General features: G+C 39.8%; 4 protein-coding genes across 6 annotated transcripts; 2 read left to right on the top strand and 2 right to left on the bottom strand.

The window, feature by feature from the left end:
• Nucleotides 1-15: 15 nt before the first annotated feature.
• plgrkt (plasminogen receptor, C-terminal lysine transmembrane protein) lies at nt 16-26,832 on the bottom strand. Of its 3 annotated transcripts, XR_013305659.1 has the most exons (7): nt 22,011-22,139; nt 21,722-21,814; nt 18,485-18,615; nt 17,985-18,094; nt 17,440-17,617; nt 3,267-3,333; nt 16-356 (listed from the first exon to the last, which is right to left on the bottom strand). XR_013305659.1 is itself a non-coding variant. In XM_077623556.1 (6 exons), the coding sequence occupies exons 2-5, from the start codon at nt 21,800-21,802 to the stop codon at nt 17,487-17,489; spliced, it is 453 nt and encodes a 150-aa protein (XP_077479682.1). In that variant the 5' UTR covers nt 21,803-21,814; nt 26,692-26,832; the 3' UTR covers nt 16-356; nt 17,440-17,486. The 3 variants fall into 3 exon arrangements, 2 of the variants coding, with proteins under 2 accessions (XP_077479682.1, XP_077479681.1); XM_077623556.1 differs by lacking the exons at nt 3,267-3,333; nt 22,011-22,139 and adding an exon at nt 26,692-26,832; XM_077623555.1 differs by lacking the exon at nt 3,267-3,333.
• Nucleotides 248-14,700, top strand: jak2a (Janus kinase 2a). Its single transcript, XM_077623539.1, has 24 exons — nt 248-418; nt 3,795-4,041; nt 5,274-5,397; nt 5,473-5,593; nt 6,580-6,725; nt 6,861-7,152; nt 7,294-7,413; nt 8,279-8,436; nt 8,588-8,699; nt 8,880-9,066; nt 9,145-9,266; nt 9,351-9,485; nt 9,567-9,654; nt 9,868-9,995; nt 10,590-10,728; nt 10,802-10,953; nt 11,040-11,190; nt 11,578-11,711; nt 11,775-11,964; nt 12,046-12,170; nt 13,040-13,212; nt 13,292-13,409; nt 13,873-13,986; nt 14,064-14,700. Exons 1-24 carry the CDS (start codon nt 263-265, stop codon nt 14,169-14,171), a joined length of 3,540 nt encoding a protein of 1,179 aa, XP_077479665.1. The 5' UTR covers nt 248-262; the 3' UTR covers nt 14,172-14,700.
• Nucleotides 12,978-17,484, bottom strand: LOC144091322 (relaxin-3-like). The gene is made up of 2 exons (XM_077623554.1): nt 16,280-17,484; nt 12,978-15,315 (listed from the first exon to the last, which is right to left on the bottom strand). The coding sequence occupies exons 1-2, from the start codon at nt 16,470-16,472 to the stop codon at nt 15,023-15,025; spliced, it is 486 nt and encodes a 161-aa protein (XP_077479680.1). The 5' UTR covers nt 16,473-17,484; the 3' UTR covers nt 12,978-15,022.
• On the top strand, nt 22,322-27,997 carry LOC144091318 (programmed cell death 1 ligand 1-like). Its single transcript, XM_077623543.1, has 9 exons — nt 22,322-22,330; nt 22,961-23,042; nt 23,132-23,382; nt 23,491-23,587; nt 25,281-25,294; nt 25,388-25,547; nt 25,637-25,738; nt 25,874-25,945; nt 26,581-27,997. The coding sequence occupies exons 2-9, from the start codon at nt 22,988-22,990 to the stop codon at nt 26,901-26,903; spliced, it is 1,074 nt and encodes a 357-aa protein (XP_077479669.1). The 5' UTR covers nt 22,322-22,330; nt 22,961-22,987; the 3' UTR covers nt 26,904-27,997.

Below are 27,997 nucleotides of genomic sequence, written 5' to 3'. Positions count from 1 at the left end.
AGGAAAAGCCTAGTATAACATCTGAAATGTATTTTATTTACTAATTCACGACTCGTGTTTGGTGAGGTTGTATCTGTACGCAGATACCCATTTAAAATATGACTTTTTTACTGTTATTGTTGCTAAAAAAAAGTTGGACAGGACAGGGAAATAGCTCACATGGTTTGTGGGGAAAACACTTTCAAATGGTTGATCTTATTGAGGAAACGTGCAAATGTTTGTTTTTATGTAGGGGAATTTGAGTGTGGGAGGTCCGCCTGCTATGAAAGAAGACTCCAGCAGGGGTCGCGTTGGCCACCGTCACCAAGGCCGACTGTCACGCCCACTCGACGGGGATCGAGAAGAGTTGCAGACGGCTTCAGTCCAAAGCGATCGGCAGTTGACAGTTGGTCCAGCGACACAGAAAGAGAGAAAGCGGGCAAGTGATCATTATTGTTGTTGTTTTTATATATTGTTAGGGGGTGGGTGGGGGTCGGTCGGTTGGCAAAGATGCGGTGTGCCTTTTTGACTGTCGCCGTTTCAAACAAAGGCGATCGAGCGAGCCTTTCGCTGTGAAGCGATTCATTCGCCTTTAAAAAATGTTTTAAAAAGCTTTTGCTGCAACTCATCGCGCCGTCCTGACCACAACATTAACACATAAACACACAGTTGGTTTTAGTTTGTGTCCGTGCGCGACGTGAGTCTTTCCAGTTCGGATCATGTCGGCCAAATCCGCTTTAAATAGGATTGCACGTTTTATACGAACTAAAACAGAAAGAGGAAGACCTGAAGTTAAAAGCTCAAAGTCGCGTCAACAACGACAAAAGCGATTGATCAAGTCCAAAATCCGGGGATTTGTTGACGTGCTGGTCGGCAATTTTGTTTTGGGAATCCGATTGGACTCCCAATCTCAAACCACGTCATCCAATAGGGAAAGGGATTGTTACGCAGGGGCCCAAAAAAAAAGACATTGTATTCATAACTTCATCTTCCATACCACCCATCCTCGAATGGGTTGCGCGGGGTGCTGGAGCCTAACCCAGCTGTCTTCAGGCGAAAGGCAGACTACCCCCTCGACTGGTCGCCAGTCAATCACAGGGCACACAGAGAGACAAACTCCCAATCATACCGCCACCATCGGCAATTAATGTATGTTGACCAGTATGATGATTTCCTATGATTTAAAATCCCAAAACAGCAAAGTATAACTCATCTGGGAAAAAAAATATCATATATAATAATATCATATAAAAAAAGATCACTTTTTGCACATATCACATCCAAATTGTGGTGAAATTGTATCAAAACAACAAATTATGAGACAAATGGCTTTAAATTTTCTATCTATAACGCATCAATTGATACACTACCATAATTATTTCCTTAATATGTAACAAAAAAACTGTTTTAACATTAAATAGCATTAAAAGATGCTGCACTAAAACAAATGAATCTTTGTCCCTGAAATTGTAAACAATATTCTACATTTAAGATTATAGCATGCAAAGTAGTATTTTTTTTTTTCATTAGGAAAATAAAGTTTTCAAAATGCTAATTCCGAGCCCAAAAAGTCTTTCTAGCCAAGATTGTTCTTTTTTGTTTTGAAAGCTTATTTCAAGTTGCTGCAATGTTTGGGTGTTTTTTTTCGAACAGACTTGCAAGATGAAGTGAAACCAGCCCTGTGCAGAAATGCACATTTTTGTACGTTTTTCATGTTTGTCATCGGGAAGTGTTGTGCAATTCTCGCTTCAAAACAAACCCAGTTGCAAATGTCGAAACTAAAAAGGTTCACTTTAAAACAGAAAGAGCACTTGATCCCAATTTGCGGCAATTTTGGTGGTAACGAAAAAGCACCAGACTAAGCCACGCCCACCAAATTTGCCAAAAAATCTGAATGCATTCACATATAAACTGCACCCAACTATAAACCACTAATGTCCACATTGCATTTTAAACATACCCGTCAACCTCTGCCGATAACTGCCCTTATAAATGATTATGATTCCCCTTACAAACCCCGACTCGTACGGTGTTTGTAAGGTTTTTTGGGGGTTTGTAAGGGGAATCATAATCATTTATAAGGGTAGTTATCGGCAGAGGTTGACAGGTATGCATTTATAAGCTATTTGCAACAAAAGTCATTTATCTCATTAACATGTAAAAAACAAAAATTAAATAAGTCGCAGGGCTTGACCAAAAAAACGACGTAAAACTGTAAATAAACAAAGAACATGCAATTACCAAAGCCGCAGCTGCACTGTTAATAAAAAAAAGTCATTGAAATAATATGTTGAGAGCCACATTAAGTGTAGTAAATGTTCAAATATGTTTTGACTGATAATAGGGAGCCCAAGCAGCCAACCAAGATAAGACGTGAGTGCGGAACCAGCCTGTATGTTGTGTGATAAATGTTTTGGGGGTGGAAACACTGACACACAACATAAGGCCAATGTGTGTGTGTGTGTGTGTGTGTGTTTCCTGACTAGTACATGAACGTGTGCTTCATTTCCTGTTCAAGTCATATGTGACAATGTTTCTCCCCTTGTTGTTGTTATTTGTGCACTATGTTGTGAAAGCTTTACATCTCAAATAGGAACATTTCGCTTGAAGAGAAAATTTCATTGTTTCGTACGTCAGAAGGATTTTTGCCACATTAGAAACGACAACTACTACCAAAAATATTTCAACTCTTTTAGCCCATTTGAAATGGATTGGACGTAAAATTGATTATTCACTGTCACATTATTCATATTTTTTTACTTTAAAAAAAGAATGAAGCCAGTTTCTTCTGCAAAAAGAGATTGGTCATCTATTCCCGTTATTGGGATTAAATAATGTTAAATCACTGCCAGCTCATTTAAATTTTGACGCGTTTTTAATTTTTCAATTAAATATACGTATATATAGTACCGTATTTTCACGACTATAAGGCGCACCGCATTATAAGGCGCACCCTCAATGAATGACACATTTTATTATTTTTTCCATATATAAAGCACACTGGATTATAAGGCGCCCTGTCTATTTTGGAGAAAATTTAAGACTTAAGTGCGCCTTATAGTCGTGAAAATACGGTATATATTTTTCTTTTTTCTGTATCACTTGTATAATGACAATAAAAGCATTCAATTCAATTCAAAATGGGGTTTGTGTTGTGGCATCCCGTCATAGCTATTCGTTTTTGTGTTGTGGGAAAATTGGGTACACAGGGGGTGCTGGAGCCTATCCCAGCTGACATACACATATATATATATATATATATTTTTTTTTTAAAGTTTTCATCTAACCTGTGGGACGTCCCCTGCCTGGTCCTCGTAGTTACCTGGGCTAGGCTCCAGCACCCCGCCCTTGACCCTTGTGAGGATAAGCAGTACAGAAAATGCATGAATGAATCAAAGCTGTGGCTAATAATGACCATTAAATGCATAAAATCACATGACAGGCACATTGCTATACAAATCACCGTAAATATGAATTATTGACACATGCTTCTCTTTCTTATCTTGGTTAAACATGTCATTTTAACCTTTTATTTGGACTTTTATATATCGATTAAGTGGCAGAATGAGGTGACCGTGCTATGCAGTTTTAAATGATATAATTATGATATGTGTCAGTAGGTCAGGAGTATATTTAGCATGGAACATAGGCGCAAACCTCATCATGAAGATAATGGAAGATAACATAGCAGCATGGATGATTTTTAAAAATTGATTTTTGGATGGGATGGAAAAAAAAGTTTTTGAATGGACCCGGTATGATTTGCACAAACGTGAAATTTGATCTCAATTTGGAATTTGTTTGTCCCCTGCCAGGTGGATGTGGCCTCCATTCGGCAGAAAATCATGAACCTATCTACCACTTCCCCCACACTACATCAAAATGGCCTCCCCTCCGACCACACCGCCGGTTCAAGACCTGATCCAAAGCAGACTAGCGTGTCCTTAAGTGTCCACCTTTTCTATGTGGAAAATGGCGGCGGGGGAGCGGAACGTGACCTCACGTACCCGCCTGGCGACTACGTGGCGGAAGAGCTTTGCATCCTTGCTGCCAAAACTTGTGGTGAGTCCCAGAGAAGAAGAAGTTGCATCGGATATATTTGTAGTATTTTTATATATTTTTAGTTTACAAAATCTTCCCCCCAAAAATTCCAACACATCAACAAGGGCTGGCTCTAGAGGTGACTGTGTAGTTCCCTTCAAAAAGAATGCTAAATTAGCCAAAGCACCTTCTCTCTTCATACCTGGAACTCAATAGCAATTAGCATACGTCAACTAGCGTCTCTGAACCTCTTGGCCAATCATCTTAGAGCAAGGGTGTCAGACTCGGGTTGGTTCGCGGGCCGCTTTAACGTCAAATTGATTTCACGTGGGCCGGACCATTTTAGATATAATATTTGGATTTTTTTTTTATAAATGGATTAAAAGAACTGGATTAAAAGCCCTGAATATTCAGTTTTTTATAGATCTAAAACTATGTTTATTTTAGCTTTTTAAAATATATTTTTAGATTTTACAAAATGATTTTTGAACTAAAACCATAGAAAAATGGATTCAAAAATGACAATGATTGATTTAAAAGGGGGGAAATCAGGAAATGTAATATACATCTATACTCTTCATTTGAATTTGATCCTAAAACAGAAAGTCGGCACTCATGATTTACTTTCCCGGGCCACACAAAATGATGGGGCGGGCCAGATTTGGCCCCCGGGCCGCCACTTTGACACGTGTCTTAGAGCCTGGGTATTAGACCAACAAAATTCCGATCGTAACACTGTCTAAAACTGTCTAAATCAATTAAACTCAAATATGATGTGCTTGATATTTCCACTCATTGTTGACCACTCAAGCCTAAAAAACCTGCTTGTATTTTACACAAGATTTCACAATCATCATCAGTCATAGCTAATGGAATATAGCCACCCAAACAATCCCAGGAAATCCCATTGAAGGACCCCCGTTCCGATGGCTGCTTAAAATGTTATCACATGGCAGGACGAATGTAGGCTAACACTGCAAGTATTCGAACTTCTGCTTGCGGTTCTTTGTACTTCCTCCAAGAGTGTTTTTCTCACTCTCGGGTACTTCCTGTTCAGAAAGTCTCCTGTCTTTTAAGACCTCGACTCTACCATTTGCTACTTTTATGCCTGTGTGACGGCGACAAACCAAAGACAATAGTTTGTTTGTATGTGCATCGCTTGTTGACTAAAAAATGCAAAAATGCAAATGTATTTCAAACCACATTGCGATTGTACAATACAAGTCGGCTTTCCAACTAAACATTCCTTCCAGGTATTGCACCGCTGTATTTCAACTTGTTCGGCCTGATGAGGGAAAGCGACCGGATGTGGTTCCCAGCTAATCACGTCTTCAAACTTCAACAGGAAGCCAGCGAGAGTCTGCACTTCCGAATCAGGTAAATGTTGATCGCTCTTATTTTTGGGAATTAGCATCGTCAGACTGACTGTTTCCTTTTGGCACTTCTACTCAGGTACTACTTTCCTGGCTGGTACAATAGTGGCATTTCCTCCTGTCCTCACCGCTATGGGCTTTCCAAGGGCGTGGAGAGCCCTGTGATGGATGAGTGCGTCATGGCCTACCAGTTTTTCCAGGTGACATTTATAGACATCAGACACATATAAGTTCTCCACAACGTAAATCCCATCAGCTGTCAGGCTCTTTAACAAAACAAATGGCTGAGTGTTAAGACCTACCGTATGCATGCATGTACATCTATGTGTATGTATGTATATATATATGTATGTGTATATATATATATATATATATATATATATATATATATGTATATATATGTATATATGTATATATATGTGTATATATATGTGTATATATGTATATATGTATGTATATATGTATATATGTATATATATATGTATATATGTGTATATATATGTATGTATATATATATGTATGTATATATATGTATGTATGTATATATATATTAGACATAAATTGATAGGTAATAAGTAAGTTAATAAATAAATACATGAATAAATATATAAATAAATAAGCGTGTTGCTGATACATATACTATATATATATATATATTTCAGCAACACGCTTATTTATTTATATATTTATTCATGTATTTATTTATTTATTAACTTACTTATGACCTATCTATTTATGTCTAAAATGCCTTTCCTATTTCTGCACCCTCACCCTCTTGCTACTGTGACAACGAAATTTCCCGAATACGGGATCAATAAAGTTATCCAATCCAATCCAAAATATCGATAGCCACAGCACAAATGCAAAAAGCCACAGCGTGACCGCTCGCGGCCGGCATAAGGTACCGTGGTGTAAATTTGTGGGCAAATGTCTGTCTTTTCGTGGCATTTAGACCACGTCCATTTGTATTCGTGGAATGCCTTTTTGCATTGGTGTTGTGGGAAAATGGGATTTGTGTTGTGGCATTTGGGGTTCGTGTTCTGGCTACTTGCATTCGTGTTGTGGCTATTTGTATTCTGGCTCTGGTCAATTTGCATTTGTGCTTTACTTTAGCAAAGCATTTTGATTTGCTGTTCATCTTTTGACTATTGCATTGGTGCTTTTTTCCTGTTTTTTTTCCACGCAGTGCCGGAGTGACTTTCTTAACGGCAGGGTCGACATCCCGATGGGTCACGAAGCTCAAGAGGAGTGTCTCGGCATGGCCGTGCTAGACCTAATGCGATTGGCCAAAGAGAACGGCCAATCTCCCGTGGGCATCTGCAATGACACCAGGTATAGCTGGTACTTTGTTTTTTTTTACACGGCCAATTCAGAGGCACTTTAGGGGTCCACAATTATGAATATTTGAAATGTCGGATACTGTTTCAGGGAGTAATGTTGTTGTTTTTTAATGCATTTGGGCTTCAGCTACAAATCGTTCCTGCCGACCTGCATGCGAAGTCGCATCCAAGAATACAACATCTTGACCCGGAAGCGCATCCGCTTTCGTTTTAAGAGGTTCATCCAGCAGTTCAGCGAATGCAAAGCCACCGTGTGCAAACTTCGCCTCAAATATCTAATGAGCTTGGAGATGCTGCTGCCTTCGCTCTACTCGGAGCGCTTCCACGTGACGGACCTTTCCGCACGGGAGCTCGCCATCGTCGTCACGGGCAACAAGGGCATCCTTTGGGCCAGAGGGAAAACGGAAGAAGCCCAGGAGGTAAGCACATCGGGTCAACGTTACCGAGATCGTGTCCAAAATGGGCATTATCCAGTTCCTCCGGGTGAGAAAAATGGAACGTTTGGAGACGGTCCTTATTTCCCCCAGTAAAAAAACATGGTCGATGGTGTGTGTTTTTAGGAGTTGCAGACATACTGTGATTTCCCAGAGGTGATAGACATCAGCATTAAGCAGTCCAATAAGGAAAGCTCAGTGGAGAGTCGCATAGTTTCTCTCACGAGACAAGATCACCAGATCCTGGTAAGCACGCTCGGTTTCTACTCCATTTCTTCAATTGTTCATTCATGCAGCCGTCGTGAATGAAGCGGAACGCCATAAATCTATGAGTCTATTGGCTCATTCAGAGCTCAGAAATTATAGTAGTAACTGTTCATTTAAAAAAAAGCCTCTGTTCATGTTCCAACATTTGAGCACTGAGCAGTGAAAGGTTTTCCTTTTTTTTCCCCTGAGGGGGATGTTTAGTTCAATGTCATCCAACCAAATCGGATTGTGTGGTATCACGTGCGTGTTGCATACTGTGGTATTATAATAGCTGTGAAGCAACTTATTTCCTAAATTACCGTATTTTCTCGCATATTAGCCGCCTCCGCGTTTAAAATTGCCTTAAAAGGGTCAGAATAATTCAGCAATTTCTTGTAGCAATCTTCTATGATACATTAAAATGGGGTCAAGTCAATATTTGTTTTTACAACCCATTAAAAAAGGTCAGATTTGTATTTTTATTTATTTTTAACCACAAATTGATCAATCGGCAAGTTTCTTTGTTCCGTTTCATCTCCCAGCCTTTATTACCGTATTTTCTCGCATTTTAGCTGCATCCACGTATAAGCCGTACCCTTAAAATGGCCTTAAAATGGTTGAATTTGACAATTTCTCTCGTATAAGCCGCCCCCTGATTGACAATTTTCACCTCCATATTCATGCTTTTAATAGAGAGTATAAATGTGTTACTTAGAAGGGACCAAAGGCAATTTGCATCAAAACACAGGGCTTCTTCACATAGTATGACATCTGTAGATGGCGGATATTTCCCTTTTTTTGCTGCAAACTTGGGCGCTTAGAGGCGTTCCATTTCAAATAGCTCATCTGTTCTTTATCATTTTAGGAGTTGGAGTTTCGCTCTCTCTCCGAGGCGCTGTCGTTCGTCTCGTTAGTGGACGGATATTACAAACTGGTCGCCGACGCTCATCATTACCTCTGCAAAGAGGTGGCCTCGCCGAGACTCTTGGAGGACATTCAGAGTCGCTGTCACGGCCCCATGTCGTGAGTAGCGTGCCAATGCCCCCGCTTGAATAAATCTGACGTGAGATTTCACAATCATTGAGAATTGTCCAGATGCAACAGATCGGCCAGTGATTTTTTTTAGATCACTTCATTGTGGATTTTCAAACCGATTGAGTCTCTTTGGTCACAGGATGGACTTCACCATCGCTAAACTGCGTCGCGCCGGCAACCGGCAAGGCCTGTACGTACTACGTCGTAGCCCCAGAGACTACGGGAAATTCTTCATGTCCTTCGTGGTGGGGGTAAGCCACTGTTAAATCATGTTTAAAGGATTGGGAATTATTGGGGATTTCATCAAGTGCATCCCGTTATCGAAGTCTTTACAATGTTAAGCACTCGGGAACTGACGGTTGCTGTTTTTACGTGAAAAGATCTGGTCTGGAATCAGTTTTCCATAACGGCGAGTCTGCCTTCTCGTTCAGTACGACACCGTTATGGACTACAAGCACTGTCAGATTGTGAAGAACGAATCGGGCGAGTACGTTCTGAGCGGCGCCAAGAGGAGCTTCGACACCCTGGGGGAACTTCTGTCCTGCTATCAAAACGAGGCACTCCGCACAGACGGCTACACGTTCCAACTGACCAAGTGTTGCCCACCCAGCCCCAAACGTCAGTCGCTATCTTAAAGCTCTCCCTCCTGTTGAACGTCCCGTAAAATTTCCTAACATCGGTCCACTCGTTCTCCAGACAAATCCAATCTGCTGGTGTGTCGGAGTAACCAAGGTCCAGAGGTTCTTCTGTCCCCCTCTCTCCAAAAGAGCATCAGCCAGATGGTTTTCCACAAGATCCGAAAAGAGGACCTCGTCATCGTAAGGCTTTCTGCGGCATTAGCCACCTCCGCTAAGCACCGTAACGTGTGTCTCGGTCTTCTTTGAAATTCACCACCACACTAGAACGAGAGTCTGGGCCAGGGGACGTTCACCAAGCTCTTCTCTGGCGTGAGGAAGGAGCTGGGAGACTACGGAGAGATTCATCAGATAGACGTGGCGGTCAAAATTCTGGACAAAGCTCATCGCCGTTACTCTGAGGTTAGATTTTGTTTTCCGGCCGACTACGCTATTGATTCTTCTGTTTTCTCACGTTGGCGTGCTTTCGTTCTTCTTCTTCAGTCGTTCTTTGAAGCAGCCAGCATGATGAGCCAGCTTTCCCACAAGCACTTGCTGCTCAACTATGGCGTCTGCGTTTACGGGGATGAGAGTAAGTTCAAATTGCGCACCCGTAGAACCCTTTCCACGACCTAATTCGTATGATTTACCCTACGAAGTGGAACCGTTCTCCAATTGACTTCTGATTGTGGAATTGCGTTTGTTTTAAAAACAAAATGGCAGCATGAAGCACTGGCTAAATAATCAGGACCAGCGAAGGGAAAATGGAAAACACAGCTTAGCCTAAATTCTATTTACGTTTCAGACATGATGGTTCAGGAGTATGGTAAATATGGCTCGTTGGATACGTATATGAAGAAGAACAAAAATAGCATCAACATCACGTGGAAGCTGGAGGTAGCCAAGCAACTGGCCTGGGCTATGCATTACCTGGTAAGATCTTTCATCTTCCCCAAGATTGCTCTTTTCTTAAAAATCAAAAATTGAATGTTTTTCCTCAATCGTTTTTGGGGAGGGTGCTGATTTTCTCTATTTAACGTCAGAATCGAACCCAATCCCCCCTCATTTGGTCAGTTCTCGTGTCTTTCATCTACAGCAGGGGTGCCAGACTCGTGTTGGTTCGTGGGCCGCGTTAACGTCAACTCGATTTCACGTGGGCCGGATCATTTTAGATAGAATATTTAGGTTTTTAAAAAATAAATGTATTGAAAGAACTGGGTTAAAAGCCCTGAATATTCAGTTTTTTTATACATCTAAAACAATGTTTATTTTACCTTTTTTTAATATTTTTAGATTTTACAAAATGATTTTTGAACTAAAAACACAGAAAAAATGGATTAAAAAATTAGAATTATTGATTTAAAAGGGGGAAAATCAGGAAATTTCATATACATCTATACTCTTCATTTTAATTTGATCCTAAAACAGAAAGTCGGCACTCTTGATTGACTTTCCCGGGCCACACAAAATGATGTGTTGGGCCAGATTTGGCCCCCGGGCCGCCACTTTGACACATGTGATCTACAGGAAGACAAGAACGTTGTCCACGGGAACGTTTGCGCCAAGAATGTCCTGGTGATCCGAAAAGAAGACCGCAAGATGGGAAGCCTGCCTTTCGTCAAACTCAGCGACCCTGGCATCGGCACCTCCGTCCTGCCCAAAGAAGGTCTGGAAAGCGTGCCCGACCCACCGTGGGCGATCGAGCTTAACAGCCAGCCAACTTTGTCATCGCACCTCAGTTTTGGTGGAGCGAATCCCGTGGGTGCCCCCCGAATGCGTGGAAAATCCCCAAACTCTGAGTTTGGCCACAGACAAGTGGGCCTTCGGCACGGCCCTCTGGGAGATCTGCAGCAGTGGAGACAAACCGCTCCACAGCCTTGATTGCTGCAAGGTAGCAAAAGATAAAGGACCGTTTCTAAATGTGTTTTCCATTTCCCTAAATGTCAAAACCTGGCTTCCCGCCGTCCTCTTTCACAGAAGCTTCTGTTCTACAAGGACAGGCACCAGCTGCCTGCTCCCAAATGGATCGAGTTGGCCAATCTGATCAACAGTTGTATGGATTACGAGCCTTCGCACCGACCCTCCTTCAGAGCGGTGATCAGAGACCTCAACAGTCTTTTTACACCAGGTAAGTCGACTGCCTATTGGGAGGTACTCGGACGATTCACCGAAAGACGTTTTGCCGACGGACAGTTCGCCGAACGGACATTTCGCCGAACGGACGTTTCGCTGAAAAAAAATAAAGTGTTTAATTTATTATTTTATTAAACAAATAAAAGTGGGGATGTTTCTCATTGTGTTGTTTTTTGTGGCGAGGTTGAAAAACATACACACACGATCCGGGGGCGGGGCGAGCGCGCGAATCCTGTTTCGGCGAAACGTCCGTTCGGCGAAACGTCCGTTGGCGAAACATCTTTCAGCGAATCGTCCGTTGGCGAAACGTCTTTCGGCGAATCGTCCGGTCACGCTATTGGGAGCAATTTCACATCTTCATAACGGTCCTTGTTAAATCCAGACTACGAGTTGCTGGTGGAAAGCGACATGATGCCCGCAAGAACGCGAGGCTCTGGTTTTCCGTGGGCCTGCGAGAGCCAGGAACCGGCTCAGTTCGAGGAGCGACACCTCATCTTCCTCAAGCAGCTGGGCAAAGTAAGATCAGCGCTCGATCCCGAACCGCGTTCCCGTTCAAAACTCTACCCGTCGTCATTTCAGGGCAATTTTGGCAGCGTGGAGATGTGCCGCTACGACCCCCTTCAGGACAGCACCGGGGAGGTGGTGGCCGTCAAGAAACTCCAGCACAGCACGGCGGAGCACATACGGGACTTTGAGCGCGAGATCGAAATCCTCAGATCGCTCCACCATGAGAATATTGTCAAGTATAAAGGAGTATGCTACAGTGCAGGTAGAGTCTTCACTCCAAAATGAAGGAAGGCCCTTTTTTGATGACGGAATTTGATATTCCTATCATTGCTTCCCCTTTCAGGACGGAGGAACCTACGCCTGGTTATGGAGTATCTTCCCTACGGCAGCTTAAGGGACTATCTACTCAAGAACAAAGTTCACTTTGACATCAAGAAACTGCTTCTCTACTCGCTACAGATTTGCAAGGTGACGTAACATCTGCTTGTTAAAAGATTTCGCTAGCTACGAGCATGAGGCATGGTTGGGGGACGTAGCGACCTAAGGAGATGATAGGTCGGATAAGGGCGTGACAGGATGAGGTCAGTAAATAAGCAGTGCCGCTAATTTGAGGCAGGGAAAGCTGATATCGGGACAAATTATGTGCGAATACATGAGTTGACATCATAATTTTGGCTAACTGATCGCTAATTATGGCACCAACAATATTATCAAGGAGCAGATCAAAGTCTACTGGGAGGCTAGTCGTCTTTAAATTCTCCACAAAATTCTTACTACTTTTGTTTAACATTCAACAAGACAAACCTTATGTGTTGATAATGCTAGTTTGGTTAGCAATTAACAGTTATGTCAAACCAAAACACCCACGTTCAGATAGAGCACATGTGTCAAAGTGGCGGCTTGCGGGCCAGATTTGGCCCACCGCATCATTTTGTGTGGCCCGAGAAAGTAAATGATGAGTGGCAACTTTCTGTTTTATGCTGAAATTCAAATGAAGATTATAGATTATTTCCTGTTTCCTCATTTTAAATTAATTGCAAACAATTTGTACTAATTTGAATGTCCAAAAATGATCTATCGATTAGCACGATCAAGAAAGCTGTTAATTTATTAATCGATTAATTTTGGCAGCCTAGTTGGGAAGACATAACCCTAAACCCTAAACTACCATGTGGCAAGCGACAAAAAATATAGTAGAGAGTATGTCAACTTTGGAAAATGTCAGACTCACAACATGATTATGGAAACAATGTCATCAACAAATAGATACATCTGAATAAATAAACGTGAAACTATAATTTGAAGTTAAAATCCCTTTGTTCAAAATGTCCTCCCAGGGAATGGACTACCTGGCCACAAACCGCTACATCCACCGAGACCTGGCCACCCGAAATATTCTGGTGGAGAGTGAAATGAGGGTGAAGATTGGTGACTTTGGTCTAACCAAGGTCTTGCCCCAAGGAAAGGACTACTACACTGTGAGGGAACCTGGGGAAAGCCCCATCTTTTGGTAAGATGGACCCCATCACGCTTTTGCAAAGACTACAACAAATTGTCCTGACATCGTGGTGGTCTTTTTTTTTCCTCAGGTATTCTCCCGAGTCACTGACAGAAAGCAAGTTTTCAGTGGCTTCAGATATTTGGAGTTTTGGTGTGGTCCTCTATGAACTTTTCACCTACTGTGACAAAAGCCACAGTCCACCTACGGTACTGCAAATATTTCAAAAGTATTCAAAGTCCCCGTCAACTTGATTTTACGTGGGCCAGACGGACCATTTTAGATATAATATTTTGATATTTTTTTAATAAATGGATTAAGAGAACTGGATTAAAAGCCCTGAATATTCCGTTTTTGATAGATCTAAACAATGTTTATTTTAGCTTTTTTAATATATTTTTAGATTTTACTAAATTATTTTTGAACTAAAAACACAGAAAAAAATGGATTACAAAATGACAATTATTGATTTAAAAGGGGGAAAATCAGGAAATGTAATATACATCTATACTCTTCATTTTAATTTGCTCCTCAAACAGAAAGTCGGCACTCATGATTGACTTTCCCGGGCCGCACAAAATGATGCGGCGGGCCAGATTTGGCCCCCGGGCCGCCACTTTGTAAACTATGGCGGCTCTCGTTCATCACCGCCATTTTTTTAAAAATCTGCAGGTGTTTATGGAGCAGATGGGAGACGAAAAACAAGGACAGATGATCGTCTACCATCTGATCGATTTGCTGAAACAAGGCTATCGCTTGCCCATCCCGGACAATTGTCCCAAGGAGGTGAGCTCGAAACCTGTTTTGACCGATCTGAGACCGGTGCGAACCATGATGAATAAAAATGGCTCCCATTTTGGCAGATTGATGCGATGATGAGCGATTGCTGGAACGGCGACCCGAGCCAGAGGCCAACGTTCCAAATGTTGATCGGCGACGTGGAGACGGCGCGAATCAACTTGGACACATGAGTCCCATTCACCGTGAATGTCAGGACTTTTGAAACACTACACTTGAACATTCCTACTTTTTTTTTATACGTGTAATTATATCTTTTTTTCTTATTGTATACATGTATAGGATTGGTAATGCTTTCCTTGTCCCTGTTTTTTTTAATTAAATATCACGTAAGGAATAAATGTATCATTTGAGCAATTTCCTGGGCACATAGAAAATACGCTTAAGTGCCTCTAAAGATTTTTCACAGCACTTCTTATTTTTCTTTGTCATCAGGAGGTTTTGTAAGAATAATTTCAAGGTTAAATTCATTTGAAGGCAGTAATAACAAAATGGAAAAATGGAAGCACTGTGAATCCATTGTAGATGCACTTTAAGACCAAAAGATGATTTTTTTTTCAACAAAATGACTGCAGTCTGTAAATAGATAATTGCACTAAAATTACAACGTGAATTGAATTGTTTCAAGGAAGAAGTTTTGCAATTTTTTTGAAATAAAAGTTATGTATAAAATTTTCTAATAAAGAAAGAACAATCATTAAAGACGTGATGATGCTTGAGTTTATTGAGTATATATTTTGAACGCGTTTGTACAAAATCATTTTACAGATGTCTTGACGATTCCTGAATACAGAAACATGGTTGTCATTATATGACAAAAAGTTTGATAAAAAAAAAATGTTATTAAATTTGAAAATAAAATACCTCATCCCTGTGTTTTATCAACCTGGCTAGCCATGTATACTATATACATTTTATGTAGTTTCATTCCAAACAATGATATCTACAAAACGGATACTCTGATATCAGAATTTTCACCTAAAATAAATCTGGACATTTTTTTTCCCTGACAAGACGACATAAGTCAACACAAGCGTCCGATATCATTCCGAGTGCAACCTTGAGTACAGCAAACGCTCGCTACACCCCCGGAAAAGTACCGCCTTCCCCTGGCGCCGATTCCACGCTGCAATTGAGCTAGCGCCCCCAAAACGTCGAGCCGCCCCGGTTCGTTTCGCTCGCTCTGACGCGCGCGAACGGTCAAGACTTGAGCGTCAGAATTGGAAGAAAGAGCGACGGAGCGGCGGCGCTCAAAAAAATTCCGCGTGTGGATGATGGCGGGCTGCTCGTCACGGTGGGGGCTCCAATCGAAGGAATCTGTAAAAAAAAAAAACTGAGTTAACCTAATTGCACACCTTTAATTGTAAATAGAAAGTAGGCACATAGGTTAGAATAGGAACATAAGTAGGATACTGACCCAAAAAAAATGAATGGACCATAAGTATAGATTGGGAGGTCTGAAAAGTTCAAGAGGTCTAATGACCTACATTTGTTCTTCTGGTGGAATTTTAGAATTTTTCTCTTTTTTTCTGGCAATTTGTTATAAATGACTTAAATCTTTTACTGTAAATTGAATCAAATTGCAATAAAAGGATCAATTTGAGCAGATCGTGAGCTGAATATTATGCATCATTTATATGTATATGTGTATATGTTTATATGTATGTGTGTATATGTATATATGTATTTGTGTATGTATATATGCATATGTATATATGTATGTGTATATGTATGTGTATATGTGTATATGTATATGTGTATATGTGTATATGTGTATGTGTATATGTGTGTATATGTATGTGTGTATGTGTAAATGTGTATATGTATGTGTATATGTATGTATATGTGTATATGTATATGTGTATATGTGTAAACGCGTGTACGCGTGTACACACGTTTACACATATACATATAAATGATGCATAATATTCAGCTCACGATCTGCTCAAATTGATCCTTTTATTGTAATTTGCAATTTGCACGCGCACACGCACGCATACGCATACGTATACGTATATGTATATATTTATTTATATTATATATATATATATTATTATATGTTAGGACTATTAAAAGAAACTCACTTGAATGTGAAAAATCAAAGAGAATAAATTCTCATGCTACTCAATACGTCTTAAAAATGGGTCTGCACAAAAACGCCCTGTTTTTTTGTTGTTATTGTTGTAAGAACTGATTTCATAGTTTCCAAGTTGGAAGACTTGCTAGTTGTTTGCACATACTATACGTCCATACTTATATAGAATAAATGCGGTCCACTTACCATGCGGCGTGACGGCGACTCTCTTCCAACGGGAGCCTCCGCAGGTGAAAATGACGGCCCGTATGAACTCCCTTCCGCAGAGCTTGACTCCATAGTCCCTGGACCGGACCACCTTGCCGCCGGCTTCCCCTTGCGCGCCGCCGCATGCGACCAGCGCCAACGCCAGTACGTACGCCGTGGGGCTCCAAAGCATGCTTCTCGACACCTTTGCGCTTGACCGCAGGTTTTCCTTCTCAGGTCTTCTCACCGAATGAAGCTGGATTGGTTTTACGGACGGACTCCATCTTTTATAGTTCCCTCTTGGACTCGTAGCCCCCCACGCTCACACACGTGCGTCATTTCGTTGGACGCCAATGACGTGGCGGGGTTTATTTCTTTGTGATTATTATTGCCAGGGGTTGCAAACACTTGTGTTGGAGTATTATTGGTGTTAATTTCTTCATATCGGCGGGGCCCTGCTTCACGTCAATGCTGAGGTCACAGCAAAACCTGGCCAGTTGCTTTTTACGGAATTATTAGCACGACGTCGCTGATATGAGTCACGGAGGGAAAATATTGGGGATAGTTGCAGTTTTGAAAGTCATCAAAAGATGGAATTCACATTGTATATCAGGGATGTCAAAATCAGCAAATGAACCAGAGTGGAAGTGGATTTGGGTTTCTGATTTTGGGACGGCCTTGTCGAGTTTAATTCAGTGAGTGCAGTATGAATGAGTTACAAAATAGGGGCCGGATCGGACCCCCTAAGGCCGCACTTTGGACACCATTGAGATATATCATGAAAATTCCAAGTGCAAATGAAGCAATGTTTGTACACGGGTGGTGAAACGAGATGCAATAAAAATCTATCTGTTGCATATCAGGACACTTTGTTTTAGTGACATTGGTGCTTATTTTTAATATTGCATGTTGGCCGGTACAGTTGTTATTCAATGCCATCGACGGTAATAGAAGTTCAATTCGTGTTTCCGACCCAATAACGATAGACGTCTATTCCTTTTGAATGGGGATTAGATTACTGAATGATATCATAATCTTTGAGGATTACCAAGCAGGTTTAAAGTTCACAAAGTACTTTACATGGCAAAGTTTGGAGGCAAATCTCATTTTCTTTCATCAATATTAGCCACTGGCCGTAATTATTAAAATGACAAACTCACATATCTTGGAACGAGGAGCGTGAATGGACGGTTTGGGCGTTGAATTGTCATTGTTTTTCCAAGAAGGAGGCAAGAGGGCTTTTGGCACGGCGGGCCTTCTCGATGCTATCGAAGGTGGGGGTCCCATGAGGCAAGTCCAGGCGCTCATTTTCAGACACCATGATACTCTCCGCCTCCCCTGAAAGGCAAAAAGGAGCAGAATGGGTTTTGGTTTCCGCCAAATCTATGCTCTTATTTTGGTCCAAGTCTTAGAAAATACAGCTGGAATTTTTTGGGGGTGAAAAATAGCTGTTTTACGATAGAAATTTACCAATATTTATTACCATTTCAATTTTCTTTTACCCAATGCTCAAGCTAAAGTCAGTAAAATGTATGTTTGGATTTCAACTAAAGAACAAATAGAAAAGTTACCAATATTTATTACCATTTCAATTTTCTTTTACCCAATGCTCAAGCTAAAGACCGTAAAATGTTTGTTTGGCTTTCAACTAAAGAACAAATAGAAAAGTTACAGTCAAGAAAAAAATGATAATGAATTTTCTTACCTCGAATTCTCTGAATAAGTGTCCCATAAGCACTGTCCATTTGATATGCAAATATAAAGCTGAGTGGTAAAATGGGGGCCAGCAAGGCTGGTTTCTTTACTTTTAGGGCACTGGATGGAAGAAAAAAAAACAGTAACATTGGATTATTTTACTCCACTGAAAATGATAAATATTCACATTTACCGATTCTAAGTGTCACCTGATCATAAAAACCTGTGTCATTACAGAGATATCATTAATACTCTCCCATATCACAGGTAGAAAATAAATTTAGAAAAAAAGTGTGACTTATAGTCCGTGAAATACGGAAATGATTATTTATTTTTGTCTTTGTGGGTTCGCGGACTGACAGTTGTCATATGTGACAAAAGCTAGCAAATCAAAGCAAGTGACATTTTGCCACGGCAGCAAAAGGCCACTGCACAAAATGTCAAGATGTGAACACACATATAGACACACATACACACATATTGTGAGTTTCTAAAAAGTGCGAGACTCACCCCACGGTCAAGCCAGTAGATGTCACTGCGAAGAAAGCGCCAAAGTACTTGAGGAACTCTCTGGACCAAGCAATTTGCATGGCCATCTGGCGCTCCCGCATCTGGTTCTGCATCATCATCTGACGTTCCAGCTGTCCAAACACACACATCACAACTGCTTGATACAACTTGCGTAGGAATTGGTCAATTCAGTATATAGTAAACTTCGGCAAATTATTCTGGAGGACCAACTACTCCCCGACAAAGAACTGCTTGCGGAATCTCATGCTTGCGTGTAACGATCTAACGTAATTTCTCGTGTATAAGCCACCTCCGCGCATCCGCACCCTTAAAATTGCCTGAAAATCGTTGAATTTTACCATTTTCTCATATTAGACAAAAGAGAAAATACGGTAATTTGGTAAAGTTTACACGAAAACCACTACTTGAGAAGATGACAAAGTTTCAATCGTAAAAGATAAACAGTATGCTTGGAAAATCTCGTTTAGTAGTATCTAATACAATTACAGTTCTACACAAATAAAGCACACTGCAATGAAGCTAATTTCTGTTTCCAGCCAATATTTTTTCAAAACCCAGAGAAATAAAAAGTAAAAATTGTAGCCTCAACTAAAAAAATACCAGCAATAGTACATAAAAATTGGGGAAATGCACTTAATGGCATAAAATGTAAAGATCCGTGTAGAAATTCCATATTGCAAAAACACTGTAAATGCTCGATATCTTGGCAAATATGCAAAACAGCCTCCTATTGTGACCCCATGTGGACTACTATGACTTGGTGATAGACGGGCGCAAATACGAAAACAATCACCTGAAATTAGAACATTTAGCTGCAATTTACTGCCAGAGACGCCAAAGGTTTGTTAATGTACAATAATTTCCACTTGAGATAATCACACAATCAAGTTTAAGATGTTTATCAAAAAAACATTCCAGGAAACAAGCTGTTTCAATGGCTTGTGGGAATCAAACCCTGGTGAACATTAAACATTAAATTAGTCACTACTGTTGGCTTTTAATTGCAGGTGTTTTTCAGAAATATATATTAAATTATGTCACATTTAGATGCCTTCTGTGCTGATTAGTTTGGTGACTTGCCAAGGCAGAAGTAAATTTGGTGATAGCAACAAAGCTAGTAGTCAAATTGCAGTTAGTTACTTTTAATATGATAGTGTGTGCATGTAGTAGGGTCAACTGTGGACAAGAAAAAACAGCTACATATAGTAAATTTGTCAAAAATACTAAATAAAGTGAGGATAAAGTGGGTTAAGAAAATTAATGATTATACTTTGGATCTCGGTGAAACCACTGCACTGCTCAATCTTGGAAAATGCGTCATGGAGGGTGTGACACAGTGTTTTTATTTTGATTACGTATCGGATTTGCTATTAGCAGATACTATGATATACTCTCTGTTCGTCATGTTAATTAGGAAAAATTGAGACAGTGAAACTTAAAAAGACACTAATTACATTCTTCATATGATTTACACGAGTCACCCAGTTTAAACTAATAAAAGTAAAAAAAGAAAGATTAGTTAAATAGATGTACAGCTGGGTTGAGAAAAGGGCAAATGGAAATTAAAAAAAGAATCATACATATTCATTGTTTTTAGACATTTTTAGCATTTTTAAATGAATTTAATTGTTATAGTAAACCTCACAGTGGGAGTCCTGGGTTCAAATCCAGGTCAATTCACCTGTGTGGAGTTTGTATGTTCTCCCCGGACCCGTGTGGGTTTTCTTGGGGTACTCCGGCTTCCATGGATTCCATAGAAATGCTAGGCTAGCTGGCTAACAGTCTAAATAAGGGGTGTCAGACTCGGGTTGGTTCGCGGGCCGCGTTAACGTCATCTCCATTTCATGTGGGCCGGACCATTTTAGATATAATATTTAGATATTTTTTTAATAAATGGATTAAAAGAACTGGATTAAAAGCCCTGAATATTCAGTTTTTTATAGATCTAAAACAATGTTTATTTTAACTTTTTTTAAATATATTTTTAAATTTTACAAAATGATTTTTGAACTAAAAACACAGACAAATGGATTAAAATATTACAATTATTGATTTAAAAGGGGCAAAATCAGGAAATTTAATATACATCTATACTCTTCATTTTAATTTGAGCCTAAAACAGAAAGTCGGTACTCATGATTTACTTTCCCGGGCCACACAAAATGATGCGGCGGGCCAGATTTGGCCCCCGGGCCGCCACTTTGACACATGTGGTCTAAATTGCCCCTAGATATGAGTATGAGCTTGAATGGTTGTTTGTCTCCTTGTGCCCTACGATTGGCTGACCACCCATTTAGGGTGTCCCCAGCCTCTGGCACCAAGTCAGCTGGGATAGGCTCCAGCACCCCCCGCGACCCTAGTGAGGATAAATCTCTCTCTCTCTAATGTATGTATACAGTACTGTATGTATTCTCTCCATTTTATTAAATGTTTTTTTTAGTACAAACTAGTGTGTGTTACTTATACAAGCCTTAAACATACAAATGCACGTATATAAACCTTCAATATACTTATATAGGCCTTAAACATAAATTATAATACAAAATATAGCACTGAGCAACTTACGAACAAATTCAACTTATGAACAATCGCTCGGAACCTAACTCGTTCGTAAGTAGGGGAGCGTCTGTAAACAATGGTATTGTTTTGGAATGACTATTTTTAGTCCCGAGTTGACGGAAAAGGAAAGAAAATTCTTTAACTTAAGAATCTGTTAGTCACATGAGTCAGCAAAATAGAAGATTGGTGACGTATGTTATTGGAAATAAACAATGTTTTTTGTTTTGGAATGACTATTTTTAGTCCCGAGTTGACGGAAAAAGAAAGGAAATTCCATGACATCATGCAAACTGTCAGAACAGGTTATATCATATTGCGTCGTAGGTGTGTTAAAGGAGTGGTTGGTCTCATGTTTTTAAAATATTGAATTGAATTCTTTCATTATACAAGTACAATGACAAATATACATGAAAAGAAAAATTAAACTTAAAATAAAGAGGATTACATTCCTGTCTTTCATCATATAAAAAAAACTTTGTTTCTACTATTTTCGTTCTGTACGTATGAGTAGTTGAATGAACGAACATTTGTTGTGCTGGAAGGCAATTTCTTTTATACGCGTTTGTTGTCGTGTTGGGTCTTTAGAATTATGTGTGAAAATACTATTTCTTCTTCATACCTATACCTTCCATCTTTAGTCAGGGCAATTTGTCTCACCTGCAGCCTTGAGTTGTGCAGCATGAACTCTTGTTGCTTTTTCAAATTGGCATCCATGGATTTGGAGAGAAGAAAGCCCATAATGATGATTTCCTAAAATAAAAGAAACAAAAAGAACATGTTTTGTTTGTCTACAAACTGCTGGTGACATCTAAGCATTACTAACATACTAACACAAGCTTGTAACTCACAATATACTTTCTAACTGTTCGAACTCAACCTTTCAGTTAGCTGAATTTTACATCGGTTATTATTATTGTTATTATTTCAAATCATAAATACTACCTACCTTTTGTAGTGACCTTGCAAGCAGTGTAGCTTCTTATACTATAATAGCATTTATTAAAATCGACAATAGATGGTGGAATAGATAGGAAAAGGAAAAAGCCGGACATCTGTTACATACGGCCATTTTGAGACAGTCCCTAAAGGGGAGTTGGAATGAAAAACTGCACCCACTGTAGGCGGCCCTTTGAGGACCGGTTTGACACTAGTTTCCTAGTTTCACATATACCAATGACATCATATGTGGGCGTGTTGTTTACTACTAGTATAAGTAATGACTAGTCTCTAGGGAAAAGTTCATTCATAAAATCTGAAGCGTGTGAGGTAAGTGAACCTTTTTTCTTCATTCATTCATTCATTCATTCATTCATTTCGTGTCACTCATGTCTAGCACGTGTCATTTTTTATCTTCAGTCAACACATGGGACTAAAGATGGAAATCTTTTAATGTGTGTGTGTATGTATATATACACATACATATACATACATATACATATATACACATATTTACATATATACACATATATACATATATATACATATATACCTATATACATATATATTATACGTCTATCGTCTTGAGTGATACCAAAACATGATAAAACATAATCATGTATTTCCTTCAATAATAATCAGACATAGGCCCTGTCGTCATCATCAACAACAAAAGCCTAATTTGTCATCACACCCAGAAACCTATTAGTCTACGTCCTATACTAACCTTCCCCCGTATATACTATTAGAAAACACAGATTTATCCAATTAAAGATTAGATAATAAATGATTCATGTAGAAAATAAAAAGAATAAAATATTTAAATTGCGTAGGAATGGAATGAATATCTTTATTTCTCATTGTACAATTACAACAAAACTAATTAAACGGGCCCCCTCCCGAAGAGAGAACCCTAAACCACACAAAAAACAGTTTTTCACACTTTTATGTGTCCTACAGATCCAACCGAACTTGTCCCACATCCAAATGAGCTTGTTAAAAGCTCTTATTATGCAAATCCTGTTTCAGCAGTCTCTCCAAGGTCGGCATTGGTTAGCATGAAACGATAGCAAAACTATCTCACTTCCTTCTTCTTATTTGCATCTTGGCTTTGGTTTTACTTTCCAACAGTATTTTTCACCACCTCAGTGGAACGAGCCTCATACACGGCGGATTTTGGAGAAAACTTAACAATGGGCTGCCGGTTCAAGCCTGTGTTGCAAAACATCAACGTGTCCTGGCACTGGATTTCTTCTGCCGGATATCGGCAAGTGTGCCGCGTGTGTCGCGGGCAGGAGCAAGTTGCCTTTCAGCATCCCGACTTTCGAGGTCGCGCCGGGATTCTCGCCCAAGAGATTGAAAACGGCTGGGCTAAACTGCAGGTAAACGCATTGACCACATTCGAGGTCACGACCCAATGACGTGTTTCCGTATGAGTTTATATCAAAAACACAAACGTGTCTTCTCTTTTCTGGCCGCTGTTTCTCCAGCTGTCAAATGTCCGCATCAACGACACGGGCACCTACCGGTGTGTGCTCCAGACGAGGAAGGGGGCCGACTATAAGGACATTCGGCTATCTGTTACTGGTGAGCAACACTTGTTGACTAGGAACACATCCGATACTCTGTTACTGGCAACCGGTACACCACAGGTGTCAAAGTGGCAGCCCGGGGGCCAAATCTGGTCCGCCGCATCATTTTGTGTGGCCCGGGAAAGTAAATGATGAGTGCCGACTTTCTGTTTTAGGATGAAATTCAAATGAAGAGTATAGATGTATATTACATTTCCTGATTTTCCCCCTTTTAAATCAATAATTGTAATTTTTTAATCCATTTTTTCTGTGTTTTTAGTTCAGAAATCATTTTGTAAAATCTAAAAATATATTTTAAAAAAAGCTAAAAAAAACATTGTTTTAGATCTATAAAAAAATGAATATTCAGGTCTTTTAATACAGTTCTTTTAATCAATTTTTAAAAAAAATATCTAAATATTATATCTAAAATGGTCCGGCCCACATTAAATCAAGTTGACGTTAAAGCAACCCGCGAACCAACCCGAGTCTGACACCCTTGCGGTACACCTATTAACACAGCCTCCTCACCAATCTGGGTGCAAAAATATGTGCGGGGGTCCTCCATCGTACTTAAGTTTAGCCCAGGTTCCAACACTTTCATGAAGAGCCACCACAGCAAATCCACTTTTTCCTTTTGACCCTGTCCTTTGCATCGTCTTCTCCGTCCTTCCTCACTACATCCATATGTATCTTCTCCTGGATGACCTGTGGCCATTGTTTCTTTCTCCCTCAACGTCTCCTCTGGGCGTGGCAAGCCTGGTCTCTCTGACTTTGTCTCCAAAATGGATAGCCTTCATTGTCTCACTTATTTAATCCCTACGACCTGGTGAATGCTAAGGAAGACCTCAGTATCTTCATCTTCTTGTAGCTCTGTCTTTTCCTAACAGGTACTGTCTCTAGGCCACACATTATGGCTAGCCTTAGCACTATCCTGAAGACCTTCCCCTCCATCGTTGCTAACACTCTTCTATTACACCAACACGTTCCTCCAGCATGCTTGTTGTAAGATAACATTAAGATAAAATGACAAAGTCGCTTGGCAATTGCTTGTTCATATTGTATCAGTTTTTGTAAGTATGGAAACATCGTTGTCATAGAAACTTGACACTGATTCATCAGACTTTGCCCAAAGATGGGTCGTTGTCATGGAGACTTGACACTGATTAATCAGACCTCGCCCAAAGTTTGGTCGTTGTCATAGAAACTATACTATACTCTGTTTTCCTATATAAAGACTGACCCACTGGTCATTCGGAGAGAGTTGCAAGGACAACAGACTGAGCGGTTCACAGCTGTTCGAGCTCTCTCCCCATCCTGCAGTCTGGTAATAAACCTATTTCCTATTAAATGGATCTCACTCTTTCTTAACCTGCTCCTGAAGCTGTTTTTACAGATCTATCACTTGTACACGGTTCTTCACCACCATTCCATTAACCTCCACTCCACTGTTGTCCCAAAGTACTTGATGTCCTTTTTCTTCTTCACGTCTAAAACCTTACCTATTTATGTCTAAAATGAATTTTGCTGGGTCTGTATTCTCACCCTCTTGCTACCGTGACAGTGAAATTTCCCGAATACGAATAAAATTATCTAATCTAAAAAAATATACCATATAGCCCAGAGTGACACACCAAGACAATTTTTGAACCCCCAAAAGTTCATATCCGATGCTGATGTCGATGATGTGCATTATCTCCTCTTTACAGCGCCATATAAAACGGTCACAAAAAATATTTCCATGTCGGAAACTAGCGACGAGCCGGTATTAAGTTGCCAGTCTGAAGGTTATCCGGCCACCGCTGTGGTTTGGCAGGATTCTCAAGGACAACATCTCAACGCCAGCACCGCCGTGGTGTCAACAGAGGAGAACCTTATGAGGATCACCTCTGCGATACGAGTGCCGTCATCCCAGAGAGGCAACTATACGTGTCGCTTTCAAAGTAGCGCTTCCTCTGCGACATTTCTCATTCCAGGTAAGCGTCTGCATTAAATCAAAAAAAATCTTCTGGAATGAAAATCCTGTCTAAAATTAAACACATTTTTTTATCCCATGTTTTTGAAGAAGAATTACAGAAGAGAAGCAATCCCAATGTTGCTATCATTGTAGCGATTAGCATACTACTGATATGCTTTGCTCTGCTGCTGATTTATCTGTACCGAAAAGGTAATTAATCATACATATTGCGGAGAATAAATGACTTCTATTAGGAGCTGCTCTGCGATACCTACTCATTAAATTCATGTTGACTATTTTGAGTGCACCGCTCATATTTTGTTGCATGATTTACGTCTGTTACAGGCTTATTTAGAAGAGAGAGAGATATGTCAGCATGCCATGAAAAACTACAAGCAAGAACTACTTATCCTAAAGGTAGAGTACATTTCGATGATATACAAATAACAGAATGGGTTTGTTCATCGTATAGCAAGGGTGTCAGACTCGGTTCGCGGGCCGCATTAACGTCAACTCGGTTTCATGTGGGCCGGACCATTTTACATGTAATATTTAGATATATTTTTTTATAAATGGATTAAAAGAACTGGATTAAAAGCCCTGAATATTGAGTTTTTTATAGATCTAAAACAATGTTTATTTTAGCTTTTTTTTATATATATTTTTAGATTTTACAAAATGATTTTTGAACTAAAAACACAGAAAAAATGGATTTAAAAAATGACAATTATTGATTTAAAATGTGGAAAATCAGGAAATTTAATATACATCTATACTTTTCATTTGAATTTGATCCTAAAACAGAAAGTCGGCACTCATGATTTAATTTTTCGGGCCACACAAAATGATGCGGCGGGCCAGATTTGGCCCCCGGGCCGCCACTTTGACACCTGTGTCGTATAGTATTGAGGTCGATGGGTTAGTCATATTAAATTACTGCGCAAATTTGATCCATGTTTTAAACTTGATGAGTTTTCACTCAAATTTGTGTGTGTATAATAAATAACGTGAGCTTGAATGGCAAAAAAATGATGTTGGCTAATTTTGTGCAGATTTCACATTGGGCCAACAAGGAGAAATTTACAAACATCCTTATGCCGACTACTTCCGAGACGCCAACACTGGATTTGTACCCCAAGAAAAAGGACTGGAACTGGACTCACCGTCTGCCAAGAAAGCCAAAGGAATCAAATGCAAAGTCTTGTGCCGTGGCCATCTTCACAAAGCTGGTAGGCCAAACCATCTCAATGTTTCCAGCGAGCGTCCACTTGAGGTTGGACGGACATTGGCGCCTCTCCTCGGCGAAACAACCTTCCTCGGGGACGAAGCTCCGTCGCAACGGACCGTTGAGGGGACGGAACTAAAGAAAAAATGAAATTGTTATGAAATGCTCATATTGAACTATTTCCGACTGGACTCGGTTACCGCTATTTATATTTTCACAGTTACAACATTAAGTATTGTCGAAAAACATAACAAAATTGGATTTTCATGGCTTGACAATTTTATTTTTCCACTGGTGGAAAGATTGGAATTCCAAAATAGGTCACTTTTAACTAGTTTTGATGACTGAACGCATTGTTACGCTCCAAAATATCAGCAGTTTTATGATTCTGTAAAGTATACAGTAATCCCTCAATTACCGCGTCTTCACTTATCATGAATTCACTACTTTGCCATTTTTTCCTGCTATTAATTATTAATTTTTGGGTGAAAATCCACGCTAAGCGGAAGCCACTCTTGCTACTAGAACTAGAAAATTATAATAAAATATGGATGATCCTACTTTGCGATATTTCGATTATCGCGTCTACATTAACCGCGATATTCGAGGGATTTCTGTAAATATACTATGAAGTTTCTCTATACTAAAGTTGTGGAGTTTTAGGCTCAATTCGAGGGCCAATCTTATTGTTTTCCTCAATTGCGTATTTTATTTAATGTCACAAAATCCACTCTTTGTAATACATACTTTTACTGTGACAACAAAAAAGCACACTCAGATACTATCATTGTCAGTATTTACCTTAGCGCTATTCACATTTGAATTGAATTGAATGCTTTTATAGTCATCAAACAAGTACATGAGGTTTGTTTACTTTATTTTTATGTCTAAAAACAATTCTCTTTGAAAGCATACACTGTTACAGCTCCGAAAAATGCATTGTTTTGCGTAACTAATCTCAAAGCATTGTTTAACAGCTTAAAATAAAGAACCATTGTTCATGTTTTAAAGAAGTAATCGTGTGCCATGGACGGGAACCTTATCAAGGTTAAATATGAGGTATTACCAGTATTCAAGCTTACACGAATCTAAAGGGTATTAATATTCATTTTGTGTTATGTATTGTTGTCGTGCTAGTTCTAGGAGAACCTGTAGCCCTCAAGAACCGCACTGACTTTATGCTCACTCATTGATGGATGTTGGTGTTTCAAAAATTAAAAAATTATAGAAACGCAAAACCAAAA

The sequence above is a fragment of the Stigmatopora argus genome, chromosome 16 (genome assembly GCF_051989625.1).
Source record: "Stigmatopora argus isolate UIUO_Sarg chromosome 16, RoL_Sarg_1.0, whole genome shotgun sequence".
NCBI classification, from domain to species: Eukaryota; Metazoa; Chordata; class Actinopteri; order Syngnathiformes; family Syngnathidae; genus Stigmatopora; species Stigmatopora argus.
Note: the sequence above shows the minus strand (reverse complement) of the source record. Positions and strands in the feature narration are given on the sequence as shown.

What these genes read in the sequence shown, in the direction of transcription:
- plgrkt (XM_077623556.1), bottom strand. Translation starts at nt 21,802, where the DNA reads ATGGGCTTTCTTCTCTCCAAATCCATGGATGCCAATTTGAAAAAGCAA. An exon ending in TGCACAACTCAAGGCTGCAG is followed by an intron (nt 18,616 to 21,721) that starts GTGAGACAAATT and finishes GTGTTTGGACAG; the next exon opens with CTGGAACGTCAGATGATGAT. An exon ending in TCTACTGGCTTGACCGTGGG is followed by an intron (nt 18,095 to 18,484) that starts GTGAGTCTCGCA and finishes TCTTCCATCCAG; the next exon opens with TGCCCTAAAAGTAAAGAAAC.
- LOC144091322 (XM_077623554.1), bottom strand. Translation starts at nt 16,472, where the DNA reads ATGCTTTGGAGCCCCACGGCGTACGTACTGGCGTTGGCGCTGGTCGCA. An exon ending in AGTCGCCGTCACGCCGCATG is followed by an intron (nt 15,316 to 16,279) that starts GTAAGTGGACCG and finishes TTTTTTTTACAG; the next exon opens with ATTCCTTCGATTGGAGCCCC.
- jak2a (XM_077623539.1), top strand. Translation starts at nt 263, where the DNA reads ATGAAAGAAGACTCCAGCAGGGGTCGCGTTGGCCACCGTCACCAAGGC. An exon ending in GACAAGATCACCAGATCCTG is followed by an intron (nt 7,414 to 8,278) that starts GTAAGCACGCTC and finishes TTATCATTTTAG; the next exon opens with GAGTTGGAGTTTCGCTCTCT. An exon ending in CCTGGGCTATGCATTACCTG is followed by an intron (nt 9,996 to 10,589) that starts GTAAGATCTTTC and finishes TGTGATCTACAG; the next exon opens with GAAGACAAGAACGTTGTCCA.
- LOC144091318 (XM_077623543.1), top strand. Translation starts at nt 22,988, where the DNA reads ATGAGCTTGTTAAAAGCTCTTATTATGCAAATCCTGTTTCAGCAGTCT. An exon ending in GTTTCAGCAGTCTCTCCAAG is followed by an intron (nt 23,043 to 23,131) that starts GTCGGCATTGGT and finishes ACTTTCCAACAG; the next exon opens with TATTTTTCACCACCTCAGTG. An exon ending in AAGAACTACTTATCCTAAAG is followed by an intron (nt 25,946 to 26,580) that starts GTAGAGTACATT and finishes AATTTTGTGCAG; the next exon opens with ATTTCACATTGGGCCAACAA.